At 35.9% G+C, this 17,666-nt stretch overlaps 2 protein-coding genes and 1 long non-coding RNA gene across 4 annotated transcripts; 1 reads left to right on the plus strand and 2 right to left on the minus strand.

Moving 5' to 3' along the window:
* Positions 1-3,951: 3,951 nt before the first annotated feature.
* Positions 3,952-8,255, minus strand: LOC126750279 (proton-coupled amino acid transporter 2-like). 2 transcript variants are annotated; one of them, XM_050459850.1, is made up of 7 exons: positions 8,144-8,255; positions 7,895-8,075; positions 5,070-5,279; positions 4,744-5,019; positions 4,519-4,697; positions 4,293-4,465; positions 3,952-4,239 (listed from the first exon to the last, which is right to left on the minus strand). In XM_050459850.1, the coding sequence occupies exons 1-7, from the start codon at positions 8,176-8,178 to the stop codon at positions 4,004-4,006; spliced, it is 1,290 nt and encodes a 429-aa protein (XP_050315807.1). In that variant the 5' UTR covers positions 8,179-8,255; the 3' UTR covers positions 3,952-4,003. The 2 variants fall into 2 exon arrangements, with proteins under 2 accessions (XP_050315807.1, XP_050315812.1); XM_050459855.1 differs by having other exon boundaries at positions 8,132-8,246.
* Positions 8,256-8,322: 67 nt separating this feature from the next.
* On the plus strand, positions 8,323-17,664 carry LOC126750306 (UPF0602 protein C4orf47-like). The gene is made up of 5 exons (XM_050459886.1): positions 8,323-8,548; positions 16,426-16,561; positions 16,616-16,855; positions 16,907-17,123; positions 17,412-17,664. Exons 1-5 carry the CDS (start codon positions 8,413-8,415, stop codon positions 17,646-17,648), a joined length of 966 nt encoding a protein of 321 aa, XP_050315843.1. The 5' UTR covers positions 8,323-8,412; the 3' UTR covers positions 17,649-17,664.
* Positions 11,652-12,725, minus strand: LOC126750347 (uncharacterized). The gene is made up of 2 exons (XR_007665692.1): positions 12,521-12,725; positions 11,652-12,173 (listed from the first exon to the last, which is right to left on the minus strand). It is a non-coding gene; the product is annotated as an uncharacterized LOC126750347 (long non-coding RNA).
* Positions 17,665-17,666: the final 2 nt, after the last annotated feature.

The raw sequence follows: 17,666 nt of genomic DNA on the forward strand, positions 1-17,666 counted from the left end.
AGTCATACTATCGTGAAGCTGAATATCGTAGCACAGTGTAGGCTTTCAGCACCACACAATTTAATTCTGGAGTCTGCAAATGGAAAAAGGATCCCGATTCTTGGATTGCATGAAGTTACAATCACCATTGGCTTAAAAACATTCCAACAGCCAGTACTAGTGGCAGAAATCATGGATGATGTCATATTAGGATTAGATGTTATGAATGCTCAGCAGTTTAAAATGGATGTATATAACCGGATATTGACGACGAGAAATGAAGAGATTTTTATGCACCACCTATATAAAGTAAATACCAGAGTCGTTAAGTTATTCAAGGATATTACCATACCAGCAAATTCAGAGGTGGTGGTTAATGCTACAACTGGGGGAAAAGAGGGAGAAACTGTTTTGATTGAGCCCATGGAAAACTGCAAACTATATGGTCAAGGAATTTTTCCAGCCAAGACGTTATCTACGCAGAAGAAATCTACTATTTTGGTTCGAATGGTAAATTTAAAAGGACATGATCAACACCTGAAACAAGGAGAGAACATCGGCGTATGCTCTAAAGTAGTGGCAATCATGAAAAATGCTGATAGAAGTCGTTATTCAAACAGACCTTTTCCTGTATGTTTACAAAACCTATTTGAAGAATCTTCTGCTAATTTAAACATGGCCAGTGTAGTAAATTGCGACGTCTTCTTGAAGAAAATCAAGATGTGTTTTCCTTGCACGATAATGACCTGGGAAGAACTGATTTGGTGCAGCATCGAATTAGCACTGGAGACAATGCTCCGATTAAACAGGCACCTCGAAGAATTCCGATAGCTAAACAAGGAGAAGTTTCCTCAATGTTTCAAGAAATGAGGACACAAGGAGTGATAGAACCTTCTCAGAGTCCTTAGATCTCCAGTGGTGCTAGTGAAGAAAAATAATGGATCCACTGGATTTTGTGTAGACTATCGGCGACTAAATGATATTACCAAGAAAGACAGTTATCCCCTACCAAGAATTGACGACACCCTGGACACGCTATCAGGTTTACAATGGTTCTCAACACTCGATCTAAAGAGTGGATACTGGCAGGTAAAGATGCACCCAGACGATAAAGAAAAAACCGCATTCTCGACTGGAACAGGACTTGGGCAGTTTACAGTCATGCCCTTTGGACTCTGCAATGCTCCAGCTACCTTTGAGAGACTTATGGAAACAAACAAGTCCTAAAAAATGTTGCTTATTTCAAAAAGAAGTTCGATACCTTGGTCATGTAATATCAGAAAAAGGTGTCAAGACTGATCCTGATTAAGAAGCTTTCTGGGCCTTTGTACCTATTACAGAAGATTCGTAAGAAATTTCGCTAATCTTGCAAAGCCTCTACATAAGCTCACGGAGGACAAAATTGGATTTAGTTGGTCAACAGACTGTGAAGAAGCATTTCAACGGTTAAAAAGAGCACTATGCACATCTCCAATTTTAACCTATCCGATTCCTGGGCAAACTTTTATTTTGGAGACCGATGCAAGTAATGTTGGAATTGGGACCGTTCTATCACAAAAATATGAAGATGGCGAGCAAGTGATAGCTTATTTCAGTAAAACGTTATCACAACCAGAAAGAAACTATTGTGTCACCAGACGAGAGCTATTGGCAACAGTAAAAGCTATTGAACATTTCCATAAATATTTGTATGGTCAACGATTTATCCTTAGAACTGACCATGCTTCGTTGAAATGGCTGTTTCAGTTTAAAAACCCCAAAGGACAAGTAGCAAGGTGGCTTCAACAATTACAAGAGTATGACTTTACAATAGAACATAGGAAAGGCGAATAGCACCAAAATGCCGATGCTTTATCGAGAAGACCCTGTTTTGAAACATGTCAACATTGTTTTAAAAAGGAAACAAAACAGCATCCAGAGATATTTACTTGTAATCGTATTGGCCTTCACAATTCTAAAGAGTGGGATGTAGCTAGTTTAATCCAAGATCAGTGTGATGACCCAGTATTTGGTCTTATTTACGAACTCAAATCTCGAGGAATTTAAAAACCAGAATGGAAAGATATTTCTGACAAATCTCCAGAACTAAAAGCTTATTGGTCTCAATGGAATTCATTGGTTATAAAAGATGGATTGTTAAAAAGAGTCTGGGAGAGCATAGATGGAAAAGAAAAGACATATCTGACAGTCCTTCCTCGAAAACGGAATCCGGAAGTTCTTGAAGCTGTTCATGGCGGTGTCGGCGGACGACATTTTGGAGTTAGTAAGTCCTTGGGAAAAGTTAAAGAATGGTTTTACTGGCTGAACCGTCATCGAGATGTTGAACGCTGGTGCCGACAGTGTGAGCAGTGTTCGTTAAGTAAGGGTTCACCAACCCGGACAAGAGGAAAGATGATGCAGTATCTTGTTGGTGCACCCTTTGAACGAATTGCCATAGACGTAGCAGGACCCTTTCCTACTAGTAGCTCCGAAAACCGATATGCTCTTGTTGCTATGGATTACTTTAGTAAGTAGCCCGAGGTTTATCCGATTCCAAACTAAGAAGCAACGACAGTAGCTGAAGTGCTGTTCCAGAACTGGATTTGTCGATTTGGTGTACCCAGAGAGATACATTCAGACCAAGGAAGGAACTTTGAGTCACAAATATTCTAACAAGTATGCCAGTTGCTGGAAATCAATAAGACCCGTACAACCCTACTACACCCTCAGTCTGATGGAATGGTTGAAAGATTTAACCGCACATTTGAAACCTATTTGAGGATGGTGGTAAACTCTAAGCAAACCGACTGGGATACCTGTATACAACCTTTCCTATTGGCATATCGTTCTTCTATCCACAAGTCAACTGGAAAAAGCCCGGCAAAAGTTGTCTACGGTGATGATCTTCGTTTACCTTTGGACACAAGTCTGGACTTTGGACTGGAAGACCCCATAAGTCTGAAACCCTTGAGGAGTACGTCGACCATTTACAAGAGCGTTTACAAATTGTTCACAAACAAGCACGGGATAAACTTCATCTAGAAAGTAACAGAATGAAATCACGTTATGACATAAAGGCAAATTCTACCGGTTTTAATCCTGGGGATAAAGTCTGGCTATACAATACACGGAGGACGAAGGGCAAGTCACCAAGCTCCAGAAGGATTGGGAAGGTCCATTCAATGTGGTCGCCAGAATCAACGACGTGGTGTACCGTATCCAGCGACATCCGACAACGAAGATGAAAATTGTAAACATCGTCCGGCTAGGGCCCTATCATGACTCAGGTGGTCCCATGTTTGATAGGGACGATCAAACTTGAGAGGGGAGCAGTATTATGAAAATGTAAATACGTTAATTATTCTCCTAGTTTTTGTACTACTTTTATTAGTATTCTGTAGTTAAAGTTGATTTGTAGGGTTTCTTTAAGGTTCTACTTACGTTTGGTTTATTATTTTTATCTATAGTGTTTAGTTTTTAAGTAGTTCATCTTGTTCGAGAGCCCCATTTTGGCCCCAATTTAGGTTATTTAGGTTATATTATTGTAAATCCCTGTAGTTCTAGTTTTCTAGAATTTGTATACTTGCTTGCTTTGACTGTCAGTATTCTCCTAAAATTATTGGTCTCTTTCGGCAAAAACAATGAAGATAATTCTAAATATTTCGAAACTGTTTCATTGGGTTTTAAAAAGGACGCGCTTCGTGATAATTCATTCAGTTTTAATTGTTTAGTCAGTTTTTACCTTAGAAACAATTAAACGACAGTCAAGGCGAGTTAGGTTAGTGTTTTTGACGTTGACAATAAAAGTGTATTCCCGAATTTCGTTACAATATTATAAGATAATCTCTTTTTGAATACTGAATTTATCTTTCAGATTATTTCCGTATCAATAAGCTGCATTTTATATAAAATGGCACTAAAAACTTTATTAATTATTCTTTAATTATATGTAAGAGAATCACGTTTTAAGTAAAAATTAAATAATCATTCCACTTATTCTCAGTTGTTAACCAAATACTTTAATATATACAGTATGATCTAACGACTAAAACTCTTTAGATAACAGCATTATACTGGCAGTAGTTCCCATTATAGTAGAGGTAACTCCAAATACTATAATCAGTAAATCTTTTACCACTAAAAGTGACGAAACTGTGCTAAACCCATAAGCAGTCACAAGATCTATAATTGCTGGAAAAATGGCTATTAAAGCGACACTTAAAAAGGAGCCAATAAAAGCCAGCAGGATTTGGAGTCTCGGGATTGCTTCAGCCATAACAACTAAAAAGAAATATGGAGAATTCTCACGTAAATCAGAAAAAAAGCCAGTTTACTTATTGTAATTACAAGTGCTGTCCTAAACCACACCTCTACTAAGTATGGATACTGAAAAGGTCCCAACCAGGTTAGTATTTTGGGCCATAATATATCTACAGCCACGTAAAGCTGTAGGGCAAAACTACATGTTATTCCTATAGAGATTAATGCTAAAACTGTTTGACCCAAACTACAAAAAAGACTTATTTTTTAATACATTTTTAATAATAGACTTATACCAACATTTGTGATGAATTCAGGTTTAAAGTAACAGTTTCTTTAATAGCGTCTCCAAACTGCATATAAGTTGCTGCTCCAAAGAACATATAAGCCATAGTGACAATATGCAAACCCAAGTTTAATACTCCATAAGACTCACTAAACTGGTTTCGATCATCGATTTCATTATACAGAATTAACACCTAAAAACACAAACAAATAAAAAAATATATAAAAACGCTTACTTACTAGTCCGATTCCCTCAAAAGAGAAGATACACTGTCCAAAAAATATTGAATAACTGGATAAACTTGGTATCTTTAGCCCTACAGGACATTCCGTCGCTGGCTGCATAAAAGCATAGTAAATCACTATAACTATACTAAGCAGTAAAGCTGCATTTGCCAACATAGACAAATATGCCAAACATTTTAGGGTTTTTATAAGGCAAGTAAGCCACACTGGAATAGCTACTAGCGCTATAATAGTGTGGATATCCAAGGCAAACTTGTGGGCTCTCAATAACTACAAAATACCTAATAATAACCTGAAAGTAACTATGTAACTAACTGTACCTCTCGCACGTTCCATGAAATAAATACCAAATATGATGCGCAAAAACCCACTTGCGCCATTATGAGGAAGACGTTGATGGTCAGCTTAGCTATAAACGCTAAAGCTGGTAAGCTTGGGGCGGCTAATCTGAAGCAGAGTTTACCAGTATCTGCATAATCTGGCACTTTATCTAAGCTGTAGTGCTTGTTGAGCAGACGAGCTGAATTGACCTGCAAAAAAGCTGATTGCAGCTTTAATTTATTTAACCCTTAAGTACTATGCCCCAAATAAAACACATATTTACTATGCGTGGGTCCCAGTGACCCATTTTTTTAACTTAAAAATGAAACCACTTTTTAAATAAAAAAAAATGTTTTTAATGTCAAAATAGTTTATTCATATAGATATTTTAACAATTAGTGCAAAATTTATTTATTTAAACATGGTTCACACAAAATATTGCAACAAGAAAAGTATATGGGTTTATTGCACTTTTTGCAAAAAGCACTTGTTTTTCTATCCTTCTTTGGGGGACAAAAGGCGCATCTTTTTCTTTTGCTCTGGTATAGGGGTTGGATAAACAGGTAACGACGTTCCAAGTCTCAGCGCAATCGATTCACGTAGCTGTCGGCGAATATGTTCATACGGATTTCCATATAGTCCTTGCAAAGTGCCATTCCAAGTTTCTTCAAAAAGGAATACCTTTCAATTTCAGTTCCCTTGGGAGAACATTGGTAAAGTACCCGAGAATTTACACCAGCTATGTTAAGCATTTGAAAAAATAGTACCATTGACCAGCGTCTTGTTCTGCGGGAGGTTGAAAAATGAACACATTTTTGATCCAAGGCGTCTACTCCAGATTTTGTATCATTATAAAACAAAATTATATCAGGTTTGACAGTGCTTTTATCAATTTTTGCGTCATGATGCATGCTAGATATTAGAATCACAGATTTCCCTTTTTTAGGCACATGACTTACCAAGGTAGTTTTGCTCTGGAATCCAAAGAGGCTTGACGATTCAGGTCGGCTTCGAATTGCTTGAAATTCAGGTGGTATTTGTCTCTTATTTTTTTTCATTGTGCCGACGTAAGTTAAGTTATTCTTTAGGAGTTCATTGACCAATTCTACAGAAGAGTACCAATTATCACCAGTGATATTTCGGTTTGATTTTTTAGGCAAAGAAGTAATTAGACGAAGGACTACTTGAGTTGGCTGCAAAAAAACAGATTTTTGCACGGGCCCATTATCTCTACCAAGATATACTTCAGCATTGCACATATAATCTGTTTTACTATCAGCCAGAATTTGTAATTTAATGCCATATTTTGCTGGCTTATTTGGCATATACATGCGAAAGCCACATCTACTTCTAAATGCCACAAGCATTTCATCCACAGTCAAGAATTCACCTGGTATGTAGTTTGTTTTCGATCTTTCGACAAACTCTTCAAAAAGATCTTTAATAGGCGCTAATTTTGTCATAGCTCGCCTTTCAGCTCTTGTGGTTTCATCATCAAAACGTAGAGTGGATAGTAAAAAATTAAAGCGTGCAAGAGTCATAGTGCAATTAAAAATATCTCTACCGGTGCCATCTGTTGCCCACATAGATCGTAAGTTTTCGTTATTTGATGATCCCCTGTAAATACAACAAACCAATAAAAGCCCTAATTTCTTCGCCAGTTGTGGTAGATAAAAAGGATAGACGATTTTTTGCAGAAACAGTATAGTTGACAGCCATGATTTTTATTTTGTGATTGGTAAATTCAATAATTTTTTGAATCATATTGTCTGTGAAAAGCAAATTCCATGCTTCCAAAACATTTTTTGGTGGATTTTGCCTTGCCTCTCCAGCCAATCCAGGTAATATTTTTATTATATTTTCCGATGTTGTTCTGCTTCTTGTAGGCTCTTGTTTTGACCAAATCGTCTTATCTTTTCCATGCCATGAGCTCGATCTCTTCTCTTTTTCCGATGTGGATATACTTGGAGGGACTTCAATAATTTCTTCATCCTGGTCGAAGTCTGAGTCGTCTCCGGAGCTCCATGAAAATTCACTTTCTGTGTCATGATCGCTTAAAACCTCATTATCTTCTTCCTCTTGATCACTTTGATCATTTGAAACTACAATATCATTGAACTCTGATGGAAGCAGTGCAGCTTGGGTTGTAATGTCTTGGTCATTCCAAAAATTTTCATCTTCAAATAAGTCTTCTATGTCTTTATCAGTCAAAGCATTATTTTTTAAAGCCATATTTCTTTCTAAAATTAAAAAAAAAACATAAAAATTAAACAAAAAACAAAAAAAATTAAAACTTACCAAACTAGAAATTGTAAAGTAATTACAATGCGTGGGTCCCACAGACCCGTCGACACTAATAACTCGAAATTCGATACGTCCACTTCAACAACAGATTCACGACTGAGAAGTGTTTAATGTTACTGGAGATTACACAAGCGGAAATGCCAGTGGCGCGCGGCGTTGCCAAAATCTGCATGAAAACTTATTTACATGGGTCCCTAGGACCCACGCATAGTACTTGAGGGTTAAAGAATCAATCGTAAGCATTCAGAAGATCTTATGGAAACTAAAAATTCTTAAGTAGGCTCTTATCTTGAAGAAAGAGTTAATAGATTTATGTAGATATTATCTGAAGAAATGTGAAAGGAAATACTTATTGAAATCAAGATTAACTGAATAATGAACTACTCTTAACCAAGAGGATCCTACCTGGATCCTCTTTGGAAAGATTCTTTTGTAAGAACAGATTCAGAGATCATCGCTTTCTAAAGATTAAGAACAAGAACCTTTAAACTCTTCAGAAAGTAAAATATATATTACTTACAAGTAAATGGCAGCAATGTAAACAGGTCATGCCAATAAGCAGTACACTAATGGGTCCAAAAATAAGTCCCGAATTTTTGATAGCGTCTCCCATAGAAAACACCCCCGTGCCCACATACCCTTTGATCAAATGCATGAGAGCTTCTCCATAATGGAAATTGTGGTCGCTTCTCTTAGGGGTTCTAAAATTTGAATGATTAGAAGTAGAGATGAGAGACAATCTGATAATATCTCTTACCATTTGGCTTACCCTAAGAGATATATGGATTCTCTGGAGTCATCCATTAAAAAAAGAAAAAAGCTATTTTACCATTGTAAAAATATATAAATATACATGACAACATTTGTCATTTATGGAAAAATCGGTTCAGGAAGCTTTATCTTAGGATCATAATTTGCGAACTTATCGAAGCTTTAAACTTATCTAACCTCTAAAATTTGCCAATAGTTGGTTATTTTGTCATTATTTTATTTAATTTTAAGACTTATTATTTACTCTAAAACAAATTTTGTTCTACAATGGGTAAACCTGGAAAAAGCACTTTCAAAGGAGAAGAATTGGGCAACCAATATGGAAAACCAGATATTGAACGGTTAGGCCTTTTCAGCGAAATGCCTTTCATGAACGGGAAGGGCTATGTATCTCCTTTTCCAAGTAAGTATTTATTATCATGAACAATAACCGATTCTCTTGGTGATGAGGATGGTGATGATCTCTCAGAATCAGTTCTATTAAATTTATTATTGAACCGGACTGACCATAATATTAAAATAGATAAGAATGAAGAACACTAAGATTTTTAGATTACACATCTAGTTTCACCTTAATCAATGACCTATAGGCGGCACCCAATTAGCAATTTTTCGACGCGACAACATTACAACTCAACGTTGCATTGTTACGTTGTCTTAACCGCAGAGACAACCCCGTTTTACACAAATTTGAAAGAGATTTTTTTTTGGTTGTCTCAACGTTACGTAGTGACTTCCCGTTGCTTTCTAAACGCTTTTGCAACGTTTTTAGAGTTACTGATTTTTGGACGGATGGACGCCATAAGTACAGAAAAATTAATTACTTTTTTAACAATAAGCCAACAGATAACTCTAGTAGGCTAGTAGCTACTCCAAAAATACAACCTTATTAATCCATCTTTTGAACAGTCCTTATTAATATTTGTTTTGTATGTAGTATAATATAGTGAATTATACGGGTAAAATACCCGTTTTGAAAGATGCACAAGCACTTAATTTATAAACGGAACATAGTTTACTGTGAAAAGATGTTATTTTAGCCCTAAACAAAAAAAAATAAGTATCGTCAATGCGGGTGACTTGATAACAATTTTGACACGTTCATCCCTCTACGAGACACAGAATAAAAAATTGGTTTGCAAAAAAATATGGGAAACTTGCACAACAAGTTTGGGGAATATATATAGATCGGAAAAAAACTTTCAAATTTCTTTTAGTTTTCAAAAGAAAAAATAATAAACAGAAAATTTCAAGTCACCCGCTCTAAAGGGTGTATCGAAACAAAATTAGTTAATTAAAATTAATTTCTTTGGTTGTACCAATTATAAAACATTATTTTATATAAAAAATATAAAACTAAATATAGCTTAAAAACTATTCTAATTTAACATTGTTTTAAAAAAAAAATTTTAGTGCTCCTCTCCTTAACTCTTCAGGACGCTCAAACTTCCTGATCACCTGCTCCATAGTACTATCACTAATATCTGGCTTAAGGGGAAAAACAAAGGCATCTTTGATTTTTTCAGAAGGCCTAAGAAATGAGCAATGTATAAATCTTTGGTCTACTTCCAATATTTTTGCCAGATATCTTTGTTGCTTTCTCTTTAGTGTAGTAAACTCTACCAAGATGAAGTTCCCTTCTTCCAAGTTGTCTAGAGCGATTTGCGCTTTCTCGACTTTTTGTGAGTTTTCTGAGTTAATTTTTTTTTTCTCGCACTGGGTTTACAAAGCAGGGCAGCTCAATATCTTTAAGTTCCTCTGATCCTTTATTTGACAATATATCTTCTTCTGGCTCGATTATAGTTTCTTTTTCCGATTCCGAAGATCTTGAAATCTTTTGATCTGTAACGCTTTCTCCGGGCGCCACTACCAATTTCTTACGGTTGATTTGCTTGGCTCGCGGTTCTTTAAATCTGGATTCCTTAAAAAGAAGTGTAACTGACTCTGCAACTAATGATGTAACACTATTATTGGCGTCAGTCTCATTGTCGTCTGGGACTTTAACAAGAACCTTTTCTCGGTTAAGCGGATATAAACCTGTAGCCTCAAATCCAGATTTGATATTTTTACCAACTGTAAGAGCAATCGATTTAATTATCCTGTTCAGAACTCGGGAAAAATGATCTTTCTGTAGCACACCTGGATTTGACATTTTCCATTTTTTTAGCTGCTGTCGCCAGGCAATCTTGATTGGTCTGAAGCAGGACACATCAAGGGGTTGTGTCAAATGGGTACTGTTTGCTGGTAAGAAAATGAATCTTATATTGTCTTCCTTGCATTTTTTTATTACAGCCTCTGACAAATAACTTGCTAGATTGTCCCCGATGATAGCTTTTGGGCCATCTAGACCTCTATAATAAGGAACAATGATCTTGAAGAACCCATCCTCAAACAAACTTTGATCGAACCACCCAGACTTGCTGCGGTTGTAAATACAAACTTCAGGGCCACTTTGAGTCCAAGTGGACCACAAATTTTCAGATTTGCAGACAACGTATTAAGGTAACAAAAGTCCAGCCGCTGTTACAGAGAACATGACTGAGTGGGCAGACTTGGTGGAATCACAAACTTTCTCTGCGTGCTTCATAGTTCTTCGTATAACAACTTTAGGCCTTCCGGGATCATCAACAAAATTAGTTTCGTCATAGTTTATTAAATTCTCTGGTGGTACGTCTTTGAAAGAAACTTTCAATTTATCAAAATATTCATATAAAACTTTTCTTGATACACCTGCCCTAGATCTTTTTATATTTTCAGCCAAACGAACCTTTAATACATCTTTATGCCTTGTAAGAAAGTCCGTGCACCAATCTTTTCCAGGCATGTTACTAGAAAACTTGGTCACCTGCTTGCCGACCAAGTAGTTTTTAACTAATAATTTTATATCCTCCTTCTCATATGGATAGCCTCATTCTGCCGCCGTAACAATAGCTGCTACAATGGCATTTTCTTCTCTTTTACTTAAAACAGGTTGTCCACCAAACTTTTTCGGGTGTTTATTCTTAATCTTCCTCCTTAGGTTCACCAAAGAAATGTTATATGCTTGAGAAGCCTTGGAATCGGACATCCCATCTCTAATAATTGCGGCTAGAGCACTTTCTAGGTTGTCATTTGTATAATTCACATATCGCCGTCCGCCAATTTTCTTCTTATATTTCTGTGGCATGATTTTTCAATGTGAAACAATTTGTTAAAGCAAAACTGTGATGACATCTTCAAAAAAATAATTTTTTCCATTTAATATTAAAAATCCATTCCTGTGACTGAGTTCCAACTATGGCTCAGAAGTAAAAGTTCTAGAGGTTCACAAAATCAACAATTTTTATTAGATACTTTGACCTACGGCTACGTCACACTAATTGAAAATGGCGCGACAAGTTTTAGCCTAAAAGTAAACATGCTTGCTTACTTGCTTGCTTGTTTTATGGCACTGCAACGAGGCAATTGCCAGCACAATTTGGAAGCGACCTCGATGTTTGTTAAATAAAAAAAAAATTAAAAAAATAAAGAATTAAATAATTATAATTAATCAATAAAAATTTATTACTTTAATATTGCTTTAATTATACTTGGATTAAATGAAATTTAAATGGACGGATGGGTAATAACAGGAAGGAAAAAGGAGAGTAAAGGTATGGGAAGTTGGGAGTGAGGGTTAGAAAATGGGTACAAGGGAACCAATGGAAGGAGTTTCCAGTATACTTTAAACTGATTACTCATTCCTTGATCAGGTTAAAAATTTCCATAGAATCCACTTTCATATCTTTAGGGACGTTCAGGTCTTTACCTATTTTTGCCAATAAAGTAAACCTGTACCAAAGTCAAATGCGCGGCATTGCCTATGCAGCATGCTCCCGTGCATTTAGGTGATAACTTAAATATCCGTCCGACCGCGTAAATTTTTCCACTTCACCTTCTGATTTCAAATCACCCACTTTGACGGTAATTTTTTTTATTGGTTACATAAGAAACCCGCTGTCGTTGTCCCTGGTTGGCCTGAAGCAAGAGAAAGAACGGATGGACCTAACCTAAAATTTTAATATTTCAATTATTGTTTACAGTTTGTTGCGCGTATGCAGCACGTTTTTTTTTACAAACTTTAATAAACAAAAACTTTTACAAAAAAAATCATAAGCTCTTCGAAAAATATCAACTCAGAATGTAATGTTAATATTACATTCTGAGTTCTCATTGCTGCTGCTGCTTAATAAATCCTAAAAAATAAAACTTTCTAAAATTTACCATTATTTTCAAACTGTTTGGTCTCTTGTGTAAAAAAAGGCTATAAAGTAGGATATAGGAACCATGAAGGAAACCATTTACAAAAAGTAAACCCAGTTTTTTAAACTTTAAATATATAAAATTTAATACAAACCTTTTCACTGCTATCTTCAGCCACTTCCCTTGATTCTATATAATCCATATCAACTTCAAGTAAACTAGTTGCAGCCATTTTTATTTCCATTGCAAGTTTTTTTTTGCGCCTGTAGTAAGTTGCAGAATATTTAGTCATTATATCTCTTCATTTTTTAAAGCAAAACGAAAATAATAAATCCCAATAATTCCAAGCAAAAAATTAATTATAAAAATAAAAATATAAATTAAGTAGGTTATGCTAAATTGAATATTTTCTCTTCCTCTTATTCTCTTTACCTTTATTTTTCATCTTCTTCCTAAAACTCTTAACATGTCAAAAAGCTCCATCTACAGTGAAAAATGCTTAACACAGACGATCAGGCAATGTAATAAGCCAAATTTACACGTATCAAGTAGCTTGAGCAAGTTACTAAAGCAAGTAACTAAAAAATGATGTATTTCTATTTAGTTGTGTCTACACACATTTTAGTAATTTAGTTTAGTTCTCGTTTTTAAATATGGCAGCAACAGATATTCGTGCCTCTGTGAAGAAATGTGTTTTGAATATACGTGGTGAAATATCAAATATAATTAGTGACGAAATTAACAAAAATCATGAAAAGCGTTGTTGGGTACGAAATTGGCTGGGTCGGAGAGAAACTCATGGTGCTTCTTCTACTTTGCTGATAGAACTTGCTAATAAAGATCTTTTGGAATATAGAAATTGTATGAGGATGACCAAAAAACGATTTGGCAATTTGCTAAATAAAATTTCCTCTAAAATTACTAAAAGTGATGCCATAATTAGGGCTGCTATTCCACCCAGGATGAAATTAGAGATCACATTGGCTTATTTCGCGACAGGAAACAGTTACAGAACTTTGCAGAGATTATTTCCTGTGTCAAGGCCTGCAATTTCCAACTTTATACCTGAGGTATGCGATGCCATTTATGAAGCTCTTCAGAAATATATAAAGGTAAGTGGACTTAAAAAAAGAAAACAATTATTCTTTAAAATTTTTAAATATGGTTATATTTTTACGTATATACAATATATGAGCAACTTAACTTATATGTTGGTGAACGCTTGGCTTATGATATCTGCTTGAGAATAATTTTCGGCGGCATTATATTCATAATGGATTGAGCCATCACTCGTGGTGTTCTCATATTCATTCGGAGATTGTAGAGGTGGAGAGGTGTAAGATGGAACAGTAGTGTGGGTGGTTCCTGATGAAGAAGAATAATTATTATTAGCCCGCAAGTCATGAAGTTTAAACTTGGTAAGAATAGACTGGATTTGTTCTTGTGCTTGTATTGCTGAAATCGGTTGTAGCGCCATCAGCTGTGTAGCCACACTCTGACCAAAAATTACGTATTTATTTACATTTGTGGCAGGCTCCTGTGTTACTGTTTCTTCGCTGATAATGACTCTGACTGTCATTATCAAACCTAGGTTTTTTTGCAGGGTTAGCCGTTTCGTTGAAGGTCAATGTTTCCTGTTCTTTATTTCTGTGTTCACCAACTTCTTGCTCACATTCTGATTCCTGAAATAAAAAAAAATATGTACTTATTATTATTATTATTATTATTATTATTATTATTATTATTATTATTATTATTATTATTATTATTATTATTATTATTATTATTATTATTATTTTCGATTGTAATATTTTTATTCTGTATATTTCAGGTTCCTGCGTCTGAAGAAGAATGAAAAGTAATTGAAAATGGATTTCGACAAAGATGGAATTTTCCAAATTGTTACGGTGCAATTGACTGAAAACATTTTACCATCCTTGCACCAGCACACTGTGGAAGTGAGTTGGATGCTCTGGAAGGCAGTCAGACGGGGAAGTGTTCCAACAATCTTCTTTGTCTCAAGCGCTAGAGAATGGTTTATTACCAGCGGGCGGATTCATCGTAGGTGATGATGCATTCCCGCTAAAGGAATATTTGATAAAACCTTTTTCAAAAGTGGTGCTTTCAAAAGAGCAAAAAGTGTTCAATTACCGCCTCTCACGTGCAAGAAGAATCGTTGAGAATGGTTTTGGGATTATGGTTAGTAGGTTTCGCATCTTTGAAAAGCCCATAGCATGTTTACCAGAAATTGTTGACAAAATTATCAAAACTTGTTGCGCATTACACAACTAGTTGAGGATTACTTCAAGCAATAATTACACTCCGAGTGGATCTTTAGATGAAGAAGACCTAGGCAGCGGTCAAATGCGATTTGGTTCTTGGAGAGATCTTAATGTCAGATTTTCCCCAATGGAGAAAGTACACAGCAATCACTCTGCAAAATCTGCAAGGAATATGAGGGATCAACTGTGTCAGTATTTTATGGGTAAAGGTGCTGTACCATGGCAGGAGAGAATGATTTTTTGAATTATTTAAATATGTATTTAAAGTGGATATTCTTACGTTACTAAAATTATCTTGGGTATGTCTCTTATTTTCTTCCAAAACCCGTAGAAACGCATCAATTTCCTTAAACCACTTTATACTGGGGACATAAATATCTGCAAATCCTGCTCCTGACTTCATAGAATCTTTTATCTTTCTTTTCTCTTGTGAATAAGTTGATCTTAAGGCCCTTATTTTATTTTTGATTTCTCCTGCTCCAAACCCTTCGATTCCCATAGTTTCCTCAATCTCTTTCTATGCTGCATCACGGGCTTGTTTATTTTTATAATTCGTAGACCTTGTGTCCCATAAACATGGTCTATCACGATACTCGTGTACCAATTTTAATGTTGTCTCTTCACTCCAACGAGACGTCATCGTGTTCCAAAAAAAATCTCACAAAACAATCCCAGTAAACTCTTACGAACAGGTCGACCTAATACACTTCGCTAAACTTGTCTGTCTACACTTGTTTATTTGGAATTTAGTTGCTGTAAAAAAAGAGTGGGGGAGCTTACTTGCGCAAGTAAATAGAGAGGTGTTCTATTTACTTTACTAAATTGTTAACTAAATGGCCTACTTGCGCAAGTACTAAATCCAGTGGTTTACATGCTGCAAGTAGCTAAATTTAGCTGCTTGATTTAGTAACCTGCTTTAGCTACTTTACACGTGTAAAGCCCGCTATACCCATTCGATGAAGGAACGATGAAGTAACGTTGTTCTTACTGGGTTTTTGATTCGAAAAATTGTACACATCTGCACGTCGTTGTTTTAAGTGTAAATTACTACTGCTACCATCTATAGTAAAAAAATACGTTGTAAAAATAACAGACTTTTACAACAGTTGCGATACAGGTGCAATACGTCGAAGTTTGGTCAAAAATAAACGTTGTTGCAAAACCAACTAAATTTTGCACTGAAAACAACGTTGCACTAGTGAAAATAAGAGTAATCTGAACTCAGGTGACTGCAAATTGTTACTTGGGCATTAGTCTAGCCTAGAAAACTAAAGATGATACTTTACTCAATAGTTTCTGGGCAATCTGAAGAACTCCTGAAATACTTTCAATCCACTTTAAGTCCTCTAAAGAAAAAGACCGAATTAATGAAAACTACAAACCGCTCTTAATAACAGTTTATCATACAATATTTCTGGATGCTTCATGATGAATTTTAAAGAGCTGATCCTCATGAATTTTTTAAGTGGAGTCCATAACCCATGTCTGAAGAATCATAGGATTATGCTAAAGGTAGAAGTCCACCTTGGTGGGTCCTCTATCTTTAGAATGACTGCCAAATAAAGTTTTTTCATGGATTGCTTTGGTGGACAGAACTGGTGCGACCTCTTAAAGGTGGAATGATGAACCATGAATTTAGTACTATAGATTTAATAGGACTGAGTATACCTAGATATACTTTGAATATCCATATATCCAGGACTACGTGGTTTAGTAACTAGACCACACTGTAGTCCAGACAATGTATAGACAACTGAAAATCCAATTGCCTTTTTAGAACCGAGGCCAGACAAAGGAAGAAACCTCTTAGCAGGAGGCTCCAAAGTAAAAACAGACTGGCAAGACTGCTACTTTGATAAAGAATTCAAGCGAATATTTAATGGAGAAGCGCTTAAAGGTCGAGGTAAAAAACCGTAAGTATTTTCCAAAATTTCCAAACATTTTCCAGAATATAAATGAAATTTTAGAAAACCGTCTGCTTTCAAAAACGTATCTGAACGGCCCTTCATCCCCACTGGAGACACCAAGAAGCATTCCACTCCAGGTGATTGGTATGGGACTTTTGAAGGTCATTTGGACGCTTTTAGTAATAAGTTGAGGCCACGTCCGCCATTTAAGCATGAACCAGCAAACCCCATAACCAATCCTACTAAAAAAGGAGGACCTGGATATGTTAATATCTGCATTAACCCTTATCCAGAACACAGGTATTTTTTTAAAAAGTTATTGATTAAAGTCAAATAGAAGTTGTATTTTAGTGTAGAAAAGTATGGAGTAAAACCAAAATTCAAACAATATGGACAACTGCTTGACGGGCCAATGATTACTGGCACACACCCCCAGCCATACTTTGAAACCAACCCTTACAGAGATCCGGAGAAATTTAAACCAGGACCTACGTATGCTCCTCTAAATGTTAAAGAGTTTCCCCTACTTCCTCCTGGGAAATTTATTCCTACGGGACCAGCAAAACTGGTAAGTCGAGGAGAGAAGAAAAGTGTTGAAATAAGTTGAGTTGAGTAGTGTCGTGTCACGTCATGTAGCGACTGTCATGTCGAGACGAGTCGAGTCGAAACAAGTGGAGTTGAGTCGAGTTGAATTGACTTAGGACTGTGTTAGGTTGGCTTAAGTTAAGTTTAGTGGGCTTGGGTTTAGTTTAGGTTGTATTAGGTTGGGTTGGATTGAGCTAGGTAAGATTGAGTTGAATATTTACATGTAGAATCGGTTGCGGTTGACAATTTTACCTAAATTTAACTTTTTTAGCCTGGTGGCTGTAAGGCCGGCTGTTTCGAAAAATACCCAGAATACAAATCCGACAAGTACAGATCTATATTGGAAACTATGAAACCGCTAAGGAAAGCTGGAGGAAGCTTCTTGCCACCATCATATGGAGAAAAAACGTATTACACGTGCTCCGTTGTCAACGAAAACCTCCGTTTTAGAGTAAATGAAAATAATTATCAAGTTTATAAACCAACATTTACCAAACACCTCCTATAATAAAGTTAAAAAAACACC

Source organism: Anthonomus grandis, chromosome 1 (genome assembly GCF_022605725.1).
Source record: "Anthonomus grandis grandis chromosome 1, icAntGran1.3, whole genome shotgun sequence".
NCBI classification, from domain to species: Eukaryota; Metazoa; Arthropoda; class Insecta; order Coleoptera; family Curculionidae; genus Anthonomus; species Anthonomus grandis.

Bases quoted from the DNA above. Each gene is read 5' to 3' on its own strand.
- LOC126750279 (XM_050459850.1), bottom strand. From the start codon at position 8,178: ATGGATGACTCCAGAGAATCCATATATCTCTTAGG. The intron at 8,076-8,143 runs GTAAGCCAAATG...TTCAAATTTTAG, and splicing joins GAATCCATATATCTCTTAGG to AACCCCTAAGAGAAGCGACC. The intron at 5,020-5,069 runs GTACAGTTAGTT...GGTATTTTGTAG, and splicing joins TTTCATGGAACGTGCGAGAG to TTATTGAGAGCCCACAAGTT.
- LOC126750306 (XM_050459886.1), top strand. From the start codon at position 8,413: ATGGGTAAACCTGGAAAAAGCACTTTCAAAGGAGAAGAATTGGGCAAC. The intron at 8,549-16,425 runs GTAAGTATTTAT...TTGCCTTTTTAG, and splicing joins CTATGTATCTCCTTTTCCAA to AACCGAGGCCAGACAAAGGA. The intron at 17,124-17,411 runs GTAAGTCGAGGA...TAACTTTTTTAG, and splicing joins CTACGGGACCAGCAAAACTG to CCTGGTGGCTGTAAGGCCGG.